The sequence below is a fragment of the Acipenser ruthenus genome, chromosome 8 (assembly GCF_902713425.1).
Source record: "Acipenser ruthenus chromosome 8, fAciRut3.2 maternal haplotype, whole genome shotgun sequence".
Classification (NCBI taxonomy): domain Eukaryota; kingdom Metazoa; phylum Chordata; class Actinopteri; order Acipenseriformes; family Acipenseridae; genus Acipenser; species Acipenser ruthenus.
Window position 1 is genome coordinate 54,151,079 of NC_081196.1, and position 21,753 is coordinate 54,172,831.

Consider the following 21,753-nt stretch of genomic DNA (forward strand, 5'->3'; position numbering starts at 1 on the left):
ACTGTAATACTGTAAAACAATTGGGAACCAGAATGAAACATCATAAATTAGATTAGGTCACAGCCCCATCAACCAGTGTATTTTTCTCACGTCAATATTTCACACAGCTGCAGGTGATCACAATTTGTCACTGGCAACCCATGCTGTTCTACAACGTCTAAGCTACCTTGCAAAGTGCAGACATTCCTTGATATACTTTGTACTTGGTATTGACACGGACAAACTCCTCTAAAAACTAATCAAACCCAAATGAAGCTGGATTAGCAGTGTTAGCAATGCGCCTTTAGCAGCATTGTCTCGAGTCCTGTAAGCGCTGCAGTAACTGTGCCTGGAAGCTTTTCTAAAGGCTCATACAATCACAGTTGCGTCTGTACTATTCGGTCAGCTCTAAGGTCATCAAGCTTTCTGCTTAGGCCTGCCTCACTCATGGTTAATGGATTAAAACTCATTTTTTCACATTTAATTTTTTTTTTATTGATTCTCTGTTTCAAAGTGTGGTTAGCACATAACAACCATCTCTCTAACACCATACATCTGACTTCAATATAGACTGGTTTACAGCAGGATTGTGTCTAAAAGCAGCATCTAAAAATTAAACATTAGAGAAAATCAGTACATTACTAAGCTGTGACATTCAGTGATTTTCGCTTTATACAGAGAACCAATATAAACCTAATATAATATAAACCTAATATAAAAGCTAATATAACCCCCCCCCCTTCCCCCCCAAAACAATTTGCGTGACCCAGAAAAGTGCCTTTGACCAAGAAGCAAGTGATGAATTGTATTGTCAAGACAAACAGGTGCCTTTAAACCCCCAAGCGCCACTGGGTAAGCAATAAATCAGTAACCCCTTGCTATCTCTGTGCATTGTGACATGCAACATATGTGTATTGGCAAATAAATGTATCATTTTCTGACTAAATAGGATCATGTAATTACCATATTTGTCAACAATTGTATGTATAAATCTAACTGCAGACAACATTGTAGTGTGCAAAGAAAATGATTTGTATTATTCCTCATTGTTCCCGGATGCTTGCAGCACTAAGTATTCAGTCAGTGCACCCTGCAGCAAGGTGTTCTGAACACAGCCTTTCACATTCTCAAAGAGTCACAATCATGTCTGTAAAAGTGGAAACAATACCTATTAGATGAAACCTTGCTGTTGTCTTCCCGTGTTCTTAGTTCACCTGAAATTACTTTCGGTACCTCATAAGATATTTCTTATAAATTCATGGAAACACCTAATATGTATGGTACACCACAATGTTATTTGTTCCATATTTTCACTGAACGGTTTTGTAACAGCTTTAACTGTTTTGTTTGTTTTTTTTAATCCAATACTTATCAGAGTAATAAGTAAATATTATTTATTAATTTATATTTTAATTATTGCAATTTGAGCAATATCTTTTTTTTCATAAATAATTCATAAAAATGAATCAATGGACGTTATCTATGACATTCAATCAGATTACTGACAGGGATACACAGAGGGTGGTTACCTTTTTGATCCAATATATTGATTAGATCTGCAGTGCCCCAAGTTCAGGATGCAACTAGACATACAGCAGGATCAGTGGCCATCTGACACAGAGTTCTACTAACGGTAAAGATTTCAATTTTCAGATCCCCCTATTATATATAGGCCAGCAGTGTGGAGTAGTGGTTAGGGCTCTGGACTCTTGACCGGAGGGTCACAGGTTCAATCCCAGGTGGGAGACACTGCTGTTGTACCCTTGAGCAAGGTACTTTACCTAGACTGCTCCAGTAAAAACCCAACTGTATAAATGGGTAATTGTATGTAAAAATAATGTGACATCTTGTAACAATTTTAAGTTGCCCTGGATGAGGGCGTCTGCTAAGAAATAAATAATAATAATTCACTGAACTGAAAAATCATATTAGAAAACCTGTAGAGAAAACAATGGGGTTAATATTCAATACCACCAGGAAGCTAAGGTCACTATGAAAAGTCATTAACTTTAGAATGCAGACACTAAACAAATTGAATAAATACATACATTTATACCACAAGCATGGGTATATCTAGCGTGGGATACATTTTTGTTATCCCATTTAAGTGGGACATGAGTGGATAACATGCTTACCGGGGCTAGTTTCGAATGTGTTTTTGCTTACATTCCAATCCAGTGGTGTGCTGCTGAAATTCAGTAATATAAACAACACTGCCACCAATATGTGTTTATAAGAACTTTAAAATGGCTGAAATAATTGGAATTATGTAATTGCTTTTATTTTTCATGTGTCTTATAAAAATGTAAAAGGAAGGAACTTTACATCATATTGCTGCTGACAGGAAGCACATCGTAACTATAAAATTCAATAAAAATGAAGAAAGAACTGATGGCTTATTTGTGTCTTGGTATCAAACCTTTAAATTTCATCTTTTCATCTCTCAAACCTGTATTTTCTATTATAAGTTTGTGCTCTCTATCACCATCATGATTCCACTTCTGTGCTCTGAAAATGTGAAAACAGCATTAGCAAATGCAGCAGTGTTAGCAAAGGGAGTTTTTGAAACCAAGGCATGCCCTTTGCGGTAACACAATTATAATGTGGAGTGGCTTTAAGTAATATGTAATTGCCTTAGGATATGATCAACCTCATGGCTGCCAGGGCTTCAAATGTATGAAAGTGACTCCCTACCTCCGGTTCAATTGGACCTCGCTGTAATGGATGAATATTACTAATCCTAGCCTGCTGCTTCACAGCCAGAGCTGCAGCAACATCAGTTACCTGTCAGAGTCTGGACCCAAATGAGGAAATATGACCTTTCTGTAGCTGCCTGTGATAAATCAGGCTTGCAGTACTTTATTTTTCACAGCAGTTTCCTTCAGTCAGGTCTGACCGCTGTCTATTGAAAAATAACACAGTGAAGTTGGCATTTTACCAAAGAGGTTTGCCAATCTGTCAGTAAATAACACAGTAGAATGATATACTGATACACATGTGTTTTTCAGATCAACATGCTTCTAAAATGCAGGATCAGGTGTCTGCTATTAATGATAAAGACACTGTATTATATACATCTGTGAGGGATTGGGCAGCATAATATTCAAGCTTAGAAAGAGGGATTCAAACAATCAGGTGCAGTGTGTGCCACTTATATTACACTATGTTATTATTATTATTATTATTATTATTATTATTATTATTATTATTATTATTATTATGATGATGTTTTCTTTCCGCCAAAACTTGCTCGAAAACACGAAAGATTTGTTAGGTTGGTAGATGCTTATGGGAAGATGGAAAATGCTAATGAACATATGCCGTAAGTCACATGGTTTGGCCGCCATATTGGATTGAAAAAAAACATTTTGCCCAAATGTAAAAATTTGTCTTTCGAAAACAACTTATTGCAGAGTGCTGAAAGTTAGTATAGTTGTTGAGGGATAGTCCAAGATTAACTGGTGTTCGTAAGAAGCTGTGTGGGATGGTGGCCATGCTGCATGACGTCAAAATCACACAGTACAGACATCATAATCACAAACTACAAACATCTTCTTCTCCCAAACCGCTAGTCCGATTGAAACAAACCCAATAGCACATATGATTGTAGTGTGGTTGTCTTTAAAGGGTGTTAAAGGGAAGTTGCTACAATAAAAAACATGGCAGCCACATTGGATGACATCATCAACATACAAAACTGGCTAAAAAAATTTGTCTCGGAAACCGCTAGTCCGATTGAACCAAAAATTGGCACACATGATTCTAGTGTGGTTGTCTTTAAACATTGTTCAAGGGAAGTTGCTACAATAAAAAAAAATATATGGTGGCCATGTTGGATGACATCATCAACTTGCAAATAACTCCTTGTACAGTGCATATAGTAACCCACGAATGCTCTATCAAAAAATGTCACTGCCCGTGACCTCTGACCTTTCCTAAAGGTCAAACGTAAAACTGGCTTATAACTCCGGAGAGAGTGCACATAGGGTCATGGTTAATATATAAAAATGGCATTCTGCACTATTTGCTAAAGTGTTTGGTAATGATTTATGGTGTCATCAAAATCTTCAGAATCATAGAAGAAAAGATGTCAAGTAGAAACATCTCTCTAAGAAACCAGGGTCATTTAAAACTGGTAGGCAGGCTTGTTGGGAGTTCACTAACAGCTTATCTTTTTTATGCTTTACTTTCTTTATTTTTGTTCACTTCAAGGTCTGTTACCAGATGCTTTCGAGAGTTTGGTGCGTATTGGGACTATGCTTGGTGATTACCTTTGTACCAGAGGCATCTGTCATTATTACATCTACTTGATTTAGGGGTTGATTTGATCAGCTAGAAGTTCTAAATTTGCTGCAGTCAGATCAAATTATTGGGAGGCATTTTTATTTGAAAATAAAAATGTCTCCCAATAATTTGATCTGACTGCAGCAAATTTAGAACTTCTGTTCAAGCAATTGGTGGACATTCCTGCTATACAATACAACCAGCAAGCCTTAAATATTCTTTAAAATAACTGAGAGCCATTGCCATTCATCTAATACTATGTACTATTGTTTTTTCTTTATAGTTTCAGGGTTTATCAATTGAAATAGATCTGCTGTGTTCAATAGGCTGGGTTTAAGGGTATTGTATTGTAATCACTGGCAAGCTTGACTTTAAATCAGTGTCAGAACTGAGATGCTCCTTCAGTGTTTCCAGACATGTACCACGTCACAGTCTTCAATCCCAGACAAGTCCCACTAACATACCAACGTACGCCAGAGTACCAAATAACATGCCAGTGCAAGCTGTTCTTCTACTGGGACCTCCTTCAGTCATCTTATTGATAACTGCAGGGTGATGCCCTCCTCCTCATCTTGTTGCTATTGTCTCATTGCACTGTGCACCAGGCAGCGAGGCACTTCTGACAGACTGCAGTTCAGCACACAGTGTTCCCCAATTTAATGAATGTAGTGAGTTTAATTGTAACCCTAATCACAACCAAATACACTGCTACCCTCAATATACACTGCTCCCCTCAATATACACTGCTCCCCTCAATATACACTGCTCCATGCTCCCCTCAATATACACTGCTCCCCTCAATATACACTGCTCCCCTCAATATACACTGCTCCACGCTCCCCTCAATATACACTGCTCCCCTCAATATACACTGCTCCCCTCAATATATACTGCTCCCCTCAATATACACTGCTCCACGCTCCCCTCAATATACACTGCTCCCCTCAATATACACTGCTCCCCTCAATATACACTGCTCCACGCTCCCCTCAATATACACTGCTCCCCTCAATATACACTGCTCCACGCTCCCCTCAATATACACTGCTCCCCTCAATATACACTGCTCCACGCTCCCCTCAATATACACTGCTCCCCTCAAAATACACTGCTCCCCTCAATATACACTGTTCTTCACCTCGATATTTCACAATTCATAGTTACTGTAGGCAATGTTTTCAGTGAAATTTTCTGCATAAGGGCCCTTCACTTACTCAACTGTTTTCAATATTACAAGATTTATTGATGAGCAAGTCAGATAGCGAAATAAAGAGAAAGCACTGAATATGGGTCTAGCCCATACGCTTACCTTACAGGACACAATAAGCACTGGTAACTCTTATTCAAGTAAGACCAATAAAACAGTCAATAAAACACATCTTTGCTGTGAGAGACCAGAGGCTTTAACTACTGACTGATTTGCTAATAATCAGGCTGCTGCTTAGTGGTGTGCATAGACATGAATGATTGAAACTTTATGTTCTTCATGTTGACTCGCATGGCTCTGCTGCTCAAAAGACTGGAAACAAGATGCAGCACATCCTCCCATCAGTTGAATCTCAGGCTGTGATTCTTCCTTGTGTCAATCACACAGATAAGTCCTGCAGCTAAATAATGTCAGATCACAGCAAGTAGCTACCCCGTCTATCCAGTGGAGTATGCAAGATTCATATTGAAAACCCAACTTGCCCACTAGGTTCAGTGGAGATGCTCTTTACGGATAAACAATGCCAAGCAAAGCTGCAAAGAGTAAACGGGTTATATAAACTTGCCACGAGCACGTACATTTGTAGTAATTGTGACTGGAAACCTAGCAACTTGTGGGTCTATTAGAAACCTCGTCACTTGCATTTGAATTTGCTGTTTATAATCAGAGCTCCTTAAATAAATGTCAATACAGCTTTCAATCAGGCCAGCTCTCCGAGCAGCAATCACTAATGTAGTACTTGAAACAAAACCAAAAAATTGAAAAACTGGTTAGTTCTGCCAGATGCAGATTAGAGGGTCCAAATTCAATTCACTTTTTAACTGAAAAAAAAAAAATTAATTCAGAACAATTCATCCAGTAAATCTTACCTGGCATATGAATGACTTTGATTTTACAGCCCATTGTATGGTATGGTACAGTATTGGATTTTTTAATGGTATTTATTTCATAGCAGTTAGGGACACAGTATTTTTTGAGGCTCACGTTCTACCCCATGCTGGGCTAGCCTATTGATTTCACTCCAACAGAAATGTTTGAGGCTATACCACCACATAGTACAATTTGCATTAATCAATTAAAGGCTGGTAAAGCTCAATGTACAAAAAAAAAAAAAAAAAATGATAATCTTAAACACGCTATCCGGTATCAGGTCAGGTAAAGTAAATTTTCTGCATCACTATGGGGTCATTCGCAGACAACCCCAAGCCGAACATGAGAAGATTTCGTCTTTCTAAAAATGTCAATTGAACCCAAGCCGATGGGGTCGAATTTCACCTTGGGATCCTAACATATACTTAATTATCCAGAGTTTTTTTTTTTTAAATAATAATCTTCAGCACCGTCATGTGTACTGCAGTGCATTGCCAGAAAAACTAAAGCAAACTTGCTTGTAAAGGGACAGATCACTAGATGGCGCTTAATCTTACTTCTATGAGGACTCTTCTGCTGATCTAGCCAAGGTTACATATAACTAGACCTGAAGAGCATCTCCTGAAACAAGGTGAAAGCCCCTGAGCAACTGCAACGAGAAGCACTCACAATGATGCAAACACAAGGGAAGGGATAGTGAAATAATACAAAGAAATACAATAACATTCACTTTATTCTCTGAGCCGTTGTTGTAGCTGTACCCTATTCCGAACAGGTTTCTTGTATTATTTTCAGTGTCCTACAATTATTTTAAAAAAGTATTTTTGTTTTATTTGTACATTTATTTCCAAGAAGTTTGATTGCAGCTGTGATTGCAACATGTATCTATTTCAAAATCATGCAGCTGTCCAAAATGCACATTTATCATTCCAGTAACACGTCATCTACGGCTAATAAAAACCGTTCAGTTATCATATTAAAGACAATACTGTAGACTGCGTGTGCAGAAGTTAAAAGTGCAATTTATATAAAAAATGGCATTTAATGCAAATCACAAAATGAACATCAGTGTCAATACAAAGAAAGATTGAGGGCAATCAGTTTGGCACACTGAAAGGAAAATGTCACCTCGGTGCATCTATTGAAGCTGTGCTCAAAGGTTCACAGATTTAAATGCCTCTGATTTCCTGGCTGAGTTACCCGTGTAAAAAATGCAGCCAGGTAATTATAACGTCTCCAGAAGTAGTGACCCTTTAAATGTGTTCTGAAGATACTGGAATGGGCAGAACATATAGAGCTTTCAGCAATATAAGTGTGAAGTGAATTGCAGTTCAAAAAAAAGACATCATCCTGATTTGAACCATTCTGAACATTTATATTATCTACAGAAAGCAGAACGCTGAGACAGAATGGCTTCTTTCCCAGATAGGTCAAAACGAAGATACATGCTTAACACAGGTATTAAAATCATTCTCTCTCTCTCTCTCTCTCTCTCTCTCTCTCTCTCTCTCTCTCTCTCTCTCTCTCTCTCTCACCAACCTGCTACCGATAAGACTTGAATAACATTTTGGGATGATATACTGTATTGCATATACAGTGTATTTATTTAGAGTGATGCATTTTCATGTGTATGGGATGAAGGTAAGTGCAAATTAGAAAGTGTTATTTCTTTCTTTTTTTAAATAGGGAAAAAGCTCAAACAGGTTTTATGTGTCATATGTTTCCTACATCACTTTGGAATGTGTCATGAATATGTGTTCATATTTAATGAGAGTGATAGGTATCCAACTGGAAATCAGTGCATATAAATTACTGACACTGTATTATAAATGGCTATCTCTCCCATAAGCGATGTAGATATGTGGATGAAGCTAAACTGCAGGTTGAAATTAGGAAACGAGAGATACGGTTTCACAATGTTAGAATATGATTAGGGCCGATTTCACCTTCAATAATCTGTATTAAGAATGCCTTTTATTATTAGGTAGTAAATGCTTGTAAGTATCTCCTACAGTGTTTTTGAAGGAAACGTATGAAAGCAAAACCATTACATCTTAGCTGATATTTAATAAGGTAAAATTCATACTGTATGTAGGTATTTTATTACAGTAAAATGTAAATGATTTATTACAATAATCTGGTCATTTGTTATAATAGTATTATATCTTTTTAACCACTAAGCAATAATGAAGTCCCATTTGCAATTAAACTTTAAATTAAATACAATTAATTACAACATCTTTTTTCCCTTTTGTTTTTACCATTCTTTTGTTTCCATGCAAAATAATATTGCAGTGGTCCATGTTTTTTTTTTTCATTTTTTTATTAAATTAAATGTAGCTGACCCATTTCATTTTAGTGGGTCATACCTAATCAGGGCTATCTTTCCAGTAACACATCTTCAACTCCAAATGACAGCCAAACCCATAGATCGTATGTTGTGTCAAATTCTGAAATAAAAAAAATTAAAATCCATGAATGTTAATTACCCATGAAGTATTATTCATGCTAAGGCATGCTAAGGAAAGAATACAGCAATTACTTGGATGGAAAAGATTTCTAGACAGAAAAGATATCTGAAACCTTATATTTTCACAATCTATGTCTGTCATTGTCAATAAATGGTGTAACACAGCAGGGAGGGGGTTAAAGCCTCCCTGAGTGGAAAACATGTGCGGAATGCACATTTGTTTAGTTTATTTGTTTTGGGTTATCGTTGAATTTAATTTGTTAATTGTTTTGTTATTAATTATCCCCTGCACCTGGTAGCTATTGTTAAATTAAAACCAGGTGCAGGGTATTTAAGAGAGGCAGCTAGTCTGCCCAAGGCTGCTGAGGAGAAGGAGGCAGAAAGGTGTGTTCTGCTTCCTGGCAGTCATGAGCTAAAAAGTAAGTGCTGTATCAAACCAGTGTGTTTTCTAAGGACGGGGAAACAACTGTGTGTTAGTTAGTGCTCGGACAGAGCTAGGTGTTTATTTTGTGTGTTTTGTTTGATTTTTGTGTTTATTAAAAATAGCGCACCAGCGCTTAAAAATCAATTTCTGTCGTGTTGGGTCTATTTTTAAAGGGGCAACGAACCCGAGTGGGTGAAGTTCTTTTACAATGGTTATTCTAATGCGACAAGAAAGAAAGAACAAGCTGAATCTGTACAGTGAAGAGTGCAAAAATTCCTCCTGGCTGTTATAAAGGACAGCAGTGAATGTTGGAAATAAGGGACTAATATAATGTTACATGAAACAAAAGAATAGTACAAAATATATATATATAGGGCAGCAGTGTGGAGTAGTGGATAGGGCTCTGGACTCTGACCGGAGGGTTGTGGGTTCAATCCCCAGTGCTGCTGTACCCTTGAGCAAGGTACTTTACCTAGATTGTTCCAGTAAAAACCCAACTGTATAAATGTGTAATTGTATGTAAAAATAATGTGGTATCTTGTATGTCTGCTAAGAAATAAATAATAATAATAATATAATGACAAGGAAAAACTATTCTTAAAATCAAAGATATGGGGGGGTCAAGTTTCAGGTTCTGTTATATTGTGTTAAGGTTTAAAGTACAGGCAAATATCTGCATCTTAACTTGCTTTAACATTGTACACAAGTGTCGCATCCCTCCCTTAAATATTTTAAGTACAAAGAATGCCCTCAGGTTGGGGATGCAAGTTTGGTGTGCTTGACATATTTTAAAAAATGCTTTCAGTGTGTCTGAAGAGGGATGTTTGTGTACTTGGTTTGGTTTCTTGTAGATATTCCCTGTGGAGATTTTTAAATTTCACCAATTTTACAATCAACATTTCAGATAACATAAAACAAAAAGAATTGCTACATGACTTTTAACACCACAGTAACAAATATTAACTAGACATGTTTTCATATTTTTTTTCTTGCAACCGATAAAGTTCATGTGCTGTTATAGTGATGGTCCTGACATCGTTCTATATGACTTTCCTCCTGTTACCAACAAGTCACCTTTGGAGTACAAATGTCAAACTAACACATCTTCCTACTTCAATGCCACTAAAATAATGGACATTTCATTCCTCAGTACTGGTGCTCAAAATGATAGAAACCCACACTTAACATTGCTTGTACCTTATATTCAGCCAGTCCTCCCTAAATCTGGAGTAATCAGTTCCAAATATTACTGATAACAAATGACCTTTCTAATAATCAATTTGTATGACTTTTTATTATAAATTCACCTGGCTAATTTTAAACATTCAAGCCTACACATGTAAGAACATGGAGGATTACACTAAATCCAGGTGGCACTTAATTATCAAACCAAGTGGATGTAAGTGCTACCACAGCAGCTACAACCTGCTACATTAATGATGCATGAAAAGCAATCTCCATCTCCTTGTGTACAAAACTCACTGGGGTATCATCAAACTCCAGCATGGAATAACATTTCCTTAATCTGTAAAATCTGCAGGTCCACTAGAAGAGTCCTAACCATACATTGAAAACTTTATTTCCACTGACTTATCTCAACACGAGGCTCACTCTGATCCATTTCATGTGTGTGTCATTCATATTTGGACAACGTAGTTCAATTACAGATGGAGATGCAGCAAGAGAACAGACTCTCAAAATTCCAATTTCTCAATCCAGACACATTTGCTAGTCCTCTTGAAGGCAGTCTTAAGTATGCATCCAGATTAACTGTACATAGTATAAAAGGTGCTACAGCTTTAAAAGGATTTTCTTACGAAATGCAGATTAGGCACACTGCAATCAGGAAAAAATGTATGCATTTTAACAATGCGAGGAAGGAACTACAGCGAGCTGTACAAGACAGTGCAGCTTTAAGTGCTATTTGTTTTTGTTAATCATCATTTATTTGTGAGAACCCACAGTTAAGAGTGCAGCTGACTCCATTGCAATAGGACCTTGTGGTGTTCCAGAGTACAGACAATTACCATCAAAGCAGGATACCCCCAGATACAGAACATGGTCATTGGAACATTGCTATTGGCCAATTATAATAGGTTTGATCTGGTTTCCTTTGATGCACAATACAATCTGACTGTATGGCAGCTCCATCCTCCGTCTGCCACAGTGTGATTTAATTAGAACGCACAACCAGAAGCAGAAGACTTCTGGGTGTAAACAGAGCTCATTGCTGAATATGAGATCATATTTTCTTTAGCATAACAGACAGATCAATTTGCTTTACTTTAAAAGGTAAGTTAAGTGGCTCATAATGTATACAGCCTTGCACTGCTGTATATATTACTGCATCTACCTTAGAATACTGTATGTGGAGTTTCTCTGGAACAATTTCTGAGGATGTTTTTTTGTTTGTTTGTTTTTTTTTTTTACAAAAAAGAAGACTGAAGATGGTACACTTGTTTTTTTGTTCGCCCAATGCATGTCAACAGTCTCTGTATTTCAACTTTATTACACCATAAAGGCTAACCTATGTTAACATTTTTTGTCTTTGTCATAAAAGCTTTACAATCGATGAAAGCTTTATAAAAAAAATTATATTTCCATTCTCCCCCCACTTTCTATTTTATGCTGCTGCTAAACCACTAAAGATTCTGGGTCAGCCAGCTAGACATAAGTGCTCCTCCAAACGCAGGGATATACATTCTGAACACATTAATACATGTAAAATAGAAGTCTTCTAAAAAGGAGCTTGTGAAAATGCATACACAGTTACCTACGGTGAAGATTAAATGGCATGGGATCCTGTGACACAGTGAATTAGGCAATCAAATTCTAATGAACCCTTCTTCTCCTAACTTTGGAAACTGATACAACAACAATACTCTGGCATTGTACCTCTCCTGTCAAAGACACTGCCTCACACCAGGGGCCTGTTCAAGTGCATCGGTTTGATTTGTGAATGCATAGTTTAATTTAATATATATATATATATATATATATATATATATATATATATATATATATATATATATATATATATTGTATTTATATATAAAATTAATCACCAGGACCAACATAACCCAAGGGCTCTGTTCTGCTGTATCAAGGTGGCTGAACAAACCATTCCTACAGATTCAACTCTCAGGGGGTTTTATCTTATAATTGGACATATGGTTCATAGCATAAAAAAAAATGCATTGCAAGAATAGGCTATGTTATAAAAGATGTAACAATGAGATTAGGTTTGTAAGACAAAGACAAGATGAGTGCATACTTCACAATAACCATTACAGACCTTGACCTGATAGTGAGAAAGGATCTTTCACAAGGTGTCATGAAAGGCCTGCCTTTTGTACATCAAACAAAACGGAAATAGCGACAAATGTTTTATTATACTAATATAATATTTTAAAATACTTTCTGGTTGTGTAGTATATGAACACAGTAAAGGCTTCAGATCATTTTATTTTGCTTCCAGCTTCATAAGTGTTTTTTTTTAATCTTTTTGGTGGTAAAACCTCTTAATGTCATTATGATTTTATACTGTATCTTCATTTTGGTCACACAAAATATTCAATAGAACTATTTCTATTGGTTTACCAGGCACGAGAATTCAATTTTTTATTACAATATTCTATAACCCAGTGTTTCTATTAAGCAGTGTTGCCTTTCATTTAGAGAGGTTGTTTTTTCAGTTACAAAGAAGTTCAACAATACATGTTTTGTAGGATAGTAAACAAAGACTATGGCAGTGAGGTTAAGTGCCTTAGTATGGGGACAGGGGCTATCACAGAGCCTTTTCACAAGCCTGTGGCCATAAAGGTGCCCATATTTCTCAGAACTGCACATGAAGGTTTTTACGATTTGTCATAGAATTTCTACCTTTTAAATCAAATTGTTAAAGACCAATTTTCTACTTGAAATGTCTTATATTCTGATATTTTTAGTTTTTATTTGTTTGCTTCCTCCTGCATCTTCCATGAAATGTTTCTATTTCTGCTTTGGGTGCAAGTGCTCAGGTAAGCACTGTTAAATGTTTTCTTCCCTTTGAAAGATTTAAAGGCAGTATGACAGAAGGTACTGCTGTGTTCTGAACTAAAAAGAATTAACCGTCCTATTGTCTTCTTAACTACAGAGTTGTTGGGTTGTTGGAAAACCATAGGACATTAGCTCTATCACTCTGCTGCATCACAGCGGAATGGTGAAGGGAGTACTGGCAAGGATGCCATTGAGGCAAATAAAGTAGGGCTTCTGCTTTTTGGTGTCTATAAACATCTATGTTACATTGTTCAAATTCTGAATTCTAACATGTGTTTCTTTCCAGTAATGCCCCAAATTGCTTTTGGAGTTTTGATGTGTTAATGTTAGTCATCCCGAGAAACTGAAATAACAACATTGGTGGTACATGAAGAGCGGTATGTTCACTTTGCACTTCCTCTGCCCAGCCCATTTCCAAACCAGACCTCTCTCTCCAGTATTCGTTTTGTGTTGATAGGAGAAACAAGACTTGTTTTATTATTTTATTAGGAGTGTTTTTATTTCTGTTTATTGGTTAAATCCTACTCAATGAGGTCTACATCCAGTACAGTCCATTTCAGTTGTCTCCCCCTGTTGATTTTTGTATTTAATTAATTGTACTGGATAGAGAGAAAATGAACACATGTGGCTATGAATCATTTTCCTAATCAAGCATTTTCTGTATCCCCTAACTAGGGTGAAACATTTTCACTTTGAAATTCATCAAAAAAATTAACTGATGACTTGGATAAAAATGTAAAAATTGGTCTACGTGATGACATACTGGCCACATATATTTACAGTGCTGCTCAATATTATTATTTTGTGGGTTTACTTTCCTTGGAGATGCTGTCAGATTCTCCTACACTGAAGTCTAACTTTCTCTGTATTATTCATCATTTCTCTGCAGAACTATTTTTAACACTAACGGTTAACCAGACCCTCAAAGGCATTGTTTAAGGTTTTTCAGTAACACAAAAACCAGGCTGTTGAATGTGGTTTAAATGAAGTGCTGATAAATGCTGACCTGAAGCCTCAGAGTCATGATCACTTCTACACGGTGCAATAGAATAATGTATGAGAAGTGCATCTGCCCTTTTTTCATTAACATTACTGTATTTGCCTCCAAACACCAATTATAATGAGAAAGATGGAATACAAGTGCACATTACTGTAGAGGAGCATGCATCTGCACACATACCTTACATCATGCATATGATTTGCTATTCATAATGCCTTTTCTAATCCGCTACCCTTTTCTCCCCCTCACATGGTTACTAAATAAATAATCCCTGATTCTTCCTTGAGCTCTGCAAAGATATGCTGTTACTGGCTGTTTTAGTTGTCACACTGTATTGGAGCAACATCGCTGATGAGGTTTGACATAACTGACCTTTCAAAGTTTCCTTGGATACACTGCAGTTCAGTCAGCTGTATTTACCAAAGGCCACGGATATGCATAGAAACTGAGGGCACTCCAGCTTAATCAATAAACATGGAACTGATAGTTTACTGGCTTATTTATGAAGATGAAATGGCAGATACTTCTTTATAGTGCCTGTCCCCTGGTTCCTTAATGATATCTGGGTAAATAAAACAACTGCTCACTTGTCATCAAAATGTTTTTTTTCAAGCACTTTAAACTTATTAACAATGGCTGAGCCCATGCAGTGAAATAGGCCCCCTATGCACTTGTGTTCTACCTTGTCATGCCTCTCGCAGTTTCAGTTTGTACAAACACATGTACTGCCCCTAATTAGCCCCTACTTGCTGCCTGTGCTTCTCCTTACCAAAATCGTCCTGGAAAATTGCAGTTTGAACACGAGTGCACTGCTAAATATGTGCAATCAGTACCCCAGGTTCTTTTTTGGCGTTTCAGTTATCAGGTATAACCTTGGAGGTTGACCAGTTGCTCTACCTTCTTAATTTGGTCAACTACCAGACAGTAATCAGGGTTCTGTTGTTTAATTCATCAGGTAAGAAATGAAATTTTCTAGCATTTGCAAGTATTCTTGGGCAGGCAGCTTAAGAAATAGAATACAGTCCTGGCTTTTACAGAGGATGCAACGATATAATTCGATTGACAGTAGATAAGGACAACAAACAAATCTCCGACTGGACTGTAGTTTAAAAAGACCTGCTCGCTATCCTATGGTGTTCATTCTGCAGAGTAAAATAGCACCATGATGACATTTTCATAATTTCAATACAATTTTTCTCATATGCATTAGCGACTCTAACTGTTGTCAGAAATTATTTATTGGTGCCCAACACTCTCTCTTTAGAAGAAGCCATAGATATGCTCAAGGAATAGCTATATCTGAGGCTCATAAAATAGGTTGCTGTCACATCTACAGAGCAGTTTCTTGGATAAAGGAAACACTTAGCACTGCAGAAATAAATCATGCATTCATGCCCTAGCAGTTTAAAGTGCTTTTTGTATTTGTCAAAGGAGAAAACAGGAAATCTGCTTCATGCTGCAAATGGCTACAGTGCCTAATATAATCAGCAGTTTCTTTTCCAGTGAGTTTGGTACTACGACAGGGCACTTATCTGCTTACAAGCAATACTTGGGAGGAACAGTATTTAAAGGAGACGTGGTAAGCACCTTTTGCCTACATGTTTCAGGACTATTTTTGTTTACTGCTCTTTGCTTATTTTTCATCCCTGTCAATGTAAGATCAGTTTCTAAGCACACTCAGTGGCCTCTAATTTAATATTAGCTTAAGATTTACCCCAATCTAATGGCTCCCTCTTAAAGAGGGTATGAAATATCTAGAGTTATCTTAATTATTGTATTCTTCTTCTTGTTTAGATTCAGTATGAATCATTTTCTGTTTCAGTCATCACATCCTGCTGACTCTTTAAAACTTATTTAAAGCACCCCTGTGCCCTCAAAATAGCTGTCAGAATACTTTCCAGCATCCAAGTGCATCTGGTACACCAGAGTGTCCCCCTGCAATACTCAATAAGAATTAAAACGGTAAGAAAAGCCTTGTGGAATAAATGTGGTATTTCTACATCTACTAGGTATCAGGATGCGATAAATGACACAGAATCTACAACAAGAACAAGAATATACGAGTTAAGACAGCCAGGGCATTTCTTGCCTAAACCATGTTGCTCTTTAACATCATATCATTTTTATTTTTATTTTAGACTATAGACAGCAGTTTTGCACCTAGATCTTAAACTGGATTCCTAGCTTTATTTGCAATGGCAACTCATGTGCCCAGTTTAAAGTATAAAATCTGAAAACATATTGATAGACTACTGTAGATAATTGTTCAGAGCATTGGGATAGTACGTTTTATTGTATTGTCTAGTATTAATTCTGTAAGACAACAGACATATCTCTCACTCTCCTTTCGTAACAGCATCTTTCCTCTGTGATAAACAAACAACTCACACTGGAGCTCAATTCGGTTTCACAGCTTGGCAACAATCCTAAACCCTCTCGTTCTTGGTTTTATGACTAACCCTCAGCTGATAATCTTAAAGTGATACTGAACACCTTATAGAGTTTGTGACAGCCTTATAACTACAGTACTAGCAATGTTCTGTGTGCATATGTTTTTCAACATAGTTAATTGTTTTGATATTTTTATTTACATGTTCTTGGTCATTATTCAAATGGATAATTATACCAAACAGTTTCCATTACGAGTATAAGCAGGAGATCTGTGTAAATGAGGATAGTTTTCATGACCTTTACTGTATCCATATTCTACCAAATACCTCCTGGTGAATATGTCAAGACAGGAAACAGAAACCTAGTAGCAATTTGCATTTAGAATAATTGTAAAACAATTATTCTAACAACCCAAATATTAAACTTATCAGGAGTATGTCTTCCAAAACATTGACATTTTCTGTTAAACAGTAACTTAAATATATTGCCATGGCAAGATTGTGGAAAATGTAAAGACATTTAGGCATTCAGCCGTACTACAGCTATGGCCAAAGATTTTGCATCACCCTATAGAATTAACTAATTTTGCTTCATAAAGTCGAATGAAACCTGCTGAATAATGCTACGTTAACATATTGAATTACATTAAGCTTTGTAATTTTCCCTATTCCTAACAAAATATTGACAAATTTCAAAAATGTGATGTTTTGAAATCTAACATGAAATACTGTACTACTATTATGGATTCTGTTAGACTTTTGTAGTTTCTTTGATTACTTGATGTTAAATAAAAAATATAAATTATGTTCATGGAGTTTTTTTTTTTCTTTTTTTAATTATGTCTCAATCCTAAAATTGTAGCTGTAGTTTGAGACATCCTGTATATGTAGCCATTTAATCCAAAATCCTTTAGAACAACAACACCTCATTCAGGGCACAGCAAGCTCTATGCTGCCTGAAGGCTGATATCACTTCAGGATGGTTAGTGATGTTACCCGTCCATTAAAAAAACAACGAGCCCAATTTTTCACTGTGGGCAAATTTCCAGACCAATACAGTACATAGTGCATAAGACAAGAAGCTGCAGTATTAACCTTTAGGAATGTTGTTTTGTCCCAGCAAAGGCTTCACAAATTAAACAATACTTTCCAGGTCAGATCTCTGTTGATCGTATTACTATTCAGACAAACCACAAAAATGCGACAACATAGAAAATCTGTTCTCGCTTTAAGATTTGAGTCATGCCACTGCATTAGACCCAACAGAACAAGCACAAAAGAGCAATGAAAATGAGTTTTAAGACTGTGTTCCCAGACTTAAAATAATACGTTACATTATTCACATCCTGATATGTAATTTATTTCCTGTTTTATGTGTTCTTTATGACAACATGTTGTTATCTGCATCAAGCATTATTTGCCATGATACTAACTAAAAAAAATGGCTTACTGTGGGGAAGCATATCAGTGTTGCACCGACTTCCTTGTACAATGACTCACCAATGGACTTCAGTGCACAATGCAACAGAATATGCTTCCCCACCATCAGTCTTGAGGTGTGTCTTTAGAAGCTGGAAGACTGTAGTTAGTAATTAGGGCAAATAATGATCTCAACACTGCAATGATCAGAAGCATGTCTACGTAATAAAAGTACAGCCTAAAATATACGTTTATAAGCTTTATTGTCAAACAAAAAATTGCTAGTCCATTAGCATCTATGACTTCCATACCAACTATTAAACACCAACACAGTACTGAAATTAAAACAATGCAAAAATGTGTATAAACCTTGGTTATCTATACTTTAGAAATGCACTTTGTTTTTTGTTCAATCACTGAAAAACAATCATCTTGTCGACTGCAGAACAGAGCTGTGACAGTCCTTGTTTCTTCACCTACCAATTGTTTTCAATGAAAGCACTTATTGCTATAAGTTAACACGTCATGTGTAGGGTGCCTCTTATTGTATAAGAGATGACATCTTGTGCAGTTTGGGGCGAGAGGACCGCAGTGAGTCTGAAGCACATAATAGGTGGTACATTTAGAACCACCCTAATGATCTGTCTGTTGGGAGATCCATCCACAACATTGTATGTTAGCTACCAACTGTTCTGCAGACCAAGTTTTACTGAACACCATTTTATATAATACTAAACTACTGCATTCGTCAGAGAGTGCCTTTGTAGCCAGCCTCCACAAAACCACATTCACAAGTTCCTGATTGCTGTTACTGATGCTTAAAAGTGTTATTGCACAAACTGCTGAATTCCACCATCAATGCAGAATACAACATTATTAAGACCGCATCCTCCAGTTAAGAATGGGTTTTTTTCCCCCCCAACAGCAAACTGTCCAAATAACTTCGTAACCACACTCTGTTTAGAAAAACAACCCAAAACAAACTTTTCATGACTTCAGCCGTTGAACCTGTTATAGTTAGTAATAGCCTACATTAGACTCACTCTATATGACCAGCTCTATATTAATACCAGCTCAACATTAAGTACACCATTTCAATTGATACCATTTTACTCAGTCAATCTGTTTGTTAACTTTAAGTACATTGTCTAGTTAGTGTTTAAATTACAATTGTCATTGTCTTCTTATTTTTTTTATTTATCAATAATATACAGTAGTGTGCAGAAACAATAGGCACTCGTGTGAAAATTATAGACCACTTTGTGCTTTAATTAGGCATCATAAACAACTTCTAAAAAGCCTCCTGCATTTTACCATTTTCTCTTACTATTTTAAATTAATTGCATGTGTGGCATATGAAAGTCATCAATTAAATTAGAAAATCACTAATTTAATTTGGACAATTTTGCAAGATTGTCAGTAGCAGCGGTTTGATTTCAAATGCATACTACAGAAGCAAGGGGCTGTTCTAATAAACTTGCACACCTCACTATATTTTGTATTTCTTTAAACTAAACACTAGCTAAATCGCTGAGGATGACAGGCATTATTCTTCTAATCTTAGTAAGCTCTCGATACTACAGTATGCATTTTCTTCAATAGTTCTTTAATATGTACCTTAAATTATTAGTCTGCATTTGTATAACATTCATGTACACATACAAACTGTAATTAAAATGTTAAGCTTCTGATTCAGTTCTGAATGGCAATAGGCTACACCAGGGCTACTCAACCCTGGTCCTGGAGGGCCGGTGTCCCTCCTGGTTTTTGTTCCAACTGTACCTTAAATTACTTAATTTGACCGATTAAGTGCTTATTAGAAGCTTAATTGGTCCAATTAATCAATTTAGAGTACATTGAAATAACATTTAAGAAAAAACATGCTTTTTAGCTTTTTACCTACTGCCAACTTGTGTATCTGTAAGAATGAATTCCCAATACAAACATAAATATGAATTTAAATATAAACATGTATGTAACCTATACAAATAGAGTATAATGTGGGGAAAGGGCGTTTGTTAGAAACCTCCTGAAATAATTAAACCTTTTGTGTAGCCTACATCCAAAAAAAATAAAACTTTTCATGTTGTTCATTTTTGTACACTGCAGTTATACCTCCTTTCACACCATCTTTAATATATTTTCATCTTTAAACCTCATTCTCAGCTAGGGGCATATTAACAAACGTTAACAAGCCTTCAATTGCAGATTATATAACCTTGCTCACCTTCGGGGTTTCTGGGTTTCCTTCTTGTCCATGATGACAGGCACGCAGTTGGTTAGCTCTGTCCAGTCCGCGTGCAGCCCACAGCTCCATCCTGTAGAGAATCGAGAGAAAAGCCAGGACTCTTTCTTCCCGGGCCGGTGGCAAGTACATTTCTTCTGCCCAAGCTTGCAGTCACAAGGCTGCTCCAGGCGAATATTTCTCACCAGGTGCCTGCCGAATGTAGTCCCGCCTGTCTTTTGGATGTGCAGGAAAACAATCACATCATCCCCTTTTATGTTGAAATCCGCGTAGCGCTTCAGATCTGTTTCCGAGAAGTTAAATGTAGGCAGAAATTTGGGGGGGCTTTCGTCTTCTAGTTCTTGATCTATGTAGAAATCGAAGATCGCAGGGGTTTGGGAAGATGGAAGGGTGACCCCTCTTACCTTCTCCCCAGTCCTGAAGTGGCACGAGTTACTGCCTGCTGGGCAAATGTACTGGTATCCTATCATCACAAACAGCACAAATACAACAGGGACCAGGATCAGCTTGTTGGATTTGTCATCCATGATACTAAAAGGAAAGGTTTTCCATTCACTGTCATTAGTACGAAAAGCACAAACACTTTTCTTTAGGTCTCTCCGTCAAAAATAAGCTCCTTCTACGAAACACCCACACTCATTCCAAAAGCTATATATTCCTCAGGTACTGGCCAAATCATGAGTCACCTTGTCCTGGCTTCTTAAGTAGGGGTGCTTTTTGACGATTTACAAAGCAAAACCATTTACTGTTCAAAAACTCACTTTCTATGTTATACCAAGTTACTGATAATTGATAGGTGACTGGATTACGTATGTTGCCAAATGCAGACTTTTTATTTTAAAACAGTCGACTTTCTTAGAATTTTGCATGAAAAAAACGTTAAACGTCACAAGCAATATCTCGTAGCAAACCAACACCTGACGCGTGTCATCCAACATATACCGCAACAACTTTCCTACTGTTGATAAAATAGACTAGTGTTTTCCATTTGTTCGATGTTATTATCATCCTTCGTATGCAGAATCATGATAACATAAACGTGGAGCTAAGGGACAGGCTTCGGCGCGCAGTCCCTGCAGATTTGTACAGGTCGGTAGTATCGGCGAAACATTCAGTCGTTTTCAATATTGTATTGTTTAAATTGTTCAGAGCACCCTGAGCAATCGGTCCTTAACTCTGTCGCAGGTAGCTGATGTCTCTTATGCTGAAAAGCATGCATTAAAAAAACTGTATAGTAGTATTTGAACAGCAAAATAGCTCTCTATACATAGGCTCACTCATGCTGCAGCTACAGCGCACTTACTCGCTGCCAAACCCGGTCTAAATAAACAGCAGGCACCCATGGTCACACATTTATCGGAGAAGAATGTAATACTGGGATGTATTAGGCACATGCAATTTACCAATAGCTAATCTCATGCTAAATA

General features: G+C 36.8%; 1 protein-coding gene across 1 annotated transcript in view; it reads right to left on the bottom strand.

Annotated features, from left to right (window-relative positions):
* LOC117406977 (heparan-sulfate 6-O-sulfotransferase 3-B) overlaps positions 1-21,753 on the bottom strand; it is a 98,649-nt gene extending 76,896 nt beyond the window's left edge. The window contains exon 1 of the mRNA XM_034011473.3: positions 20,309-21,753. Coding sequence (XP_033867364.3) covers positions 20,309-20,853 — 545 coding nt within the window. The 5' untranslated portion in view covers positions 20,854-21,753. The remainder of the gene's footprint in view (positions 1-20,308) is intronic.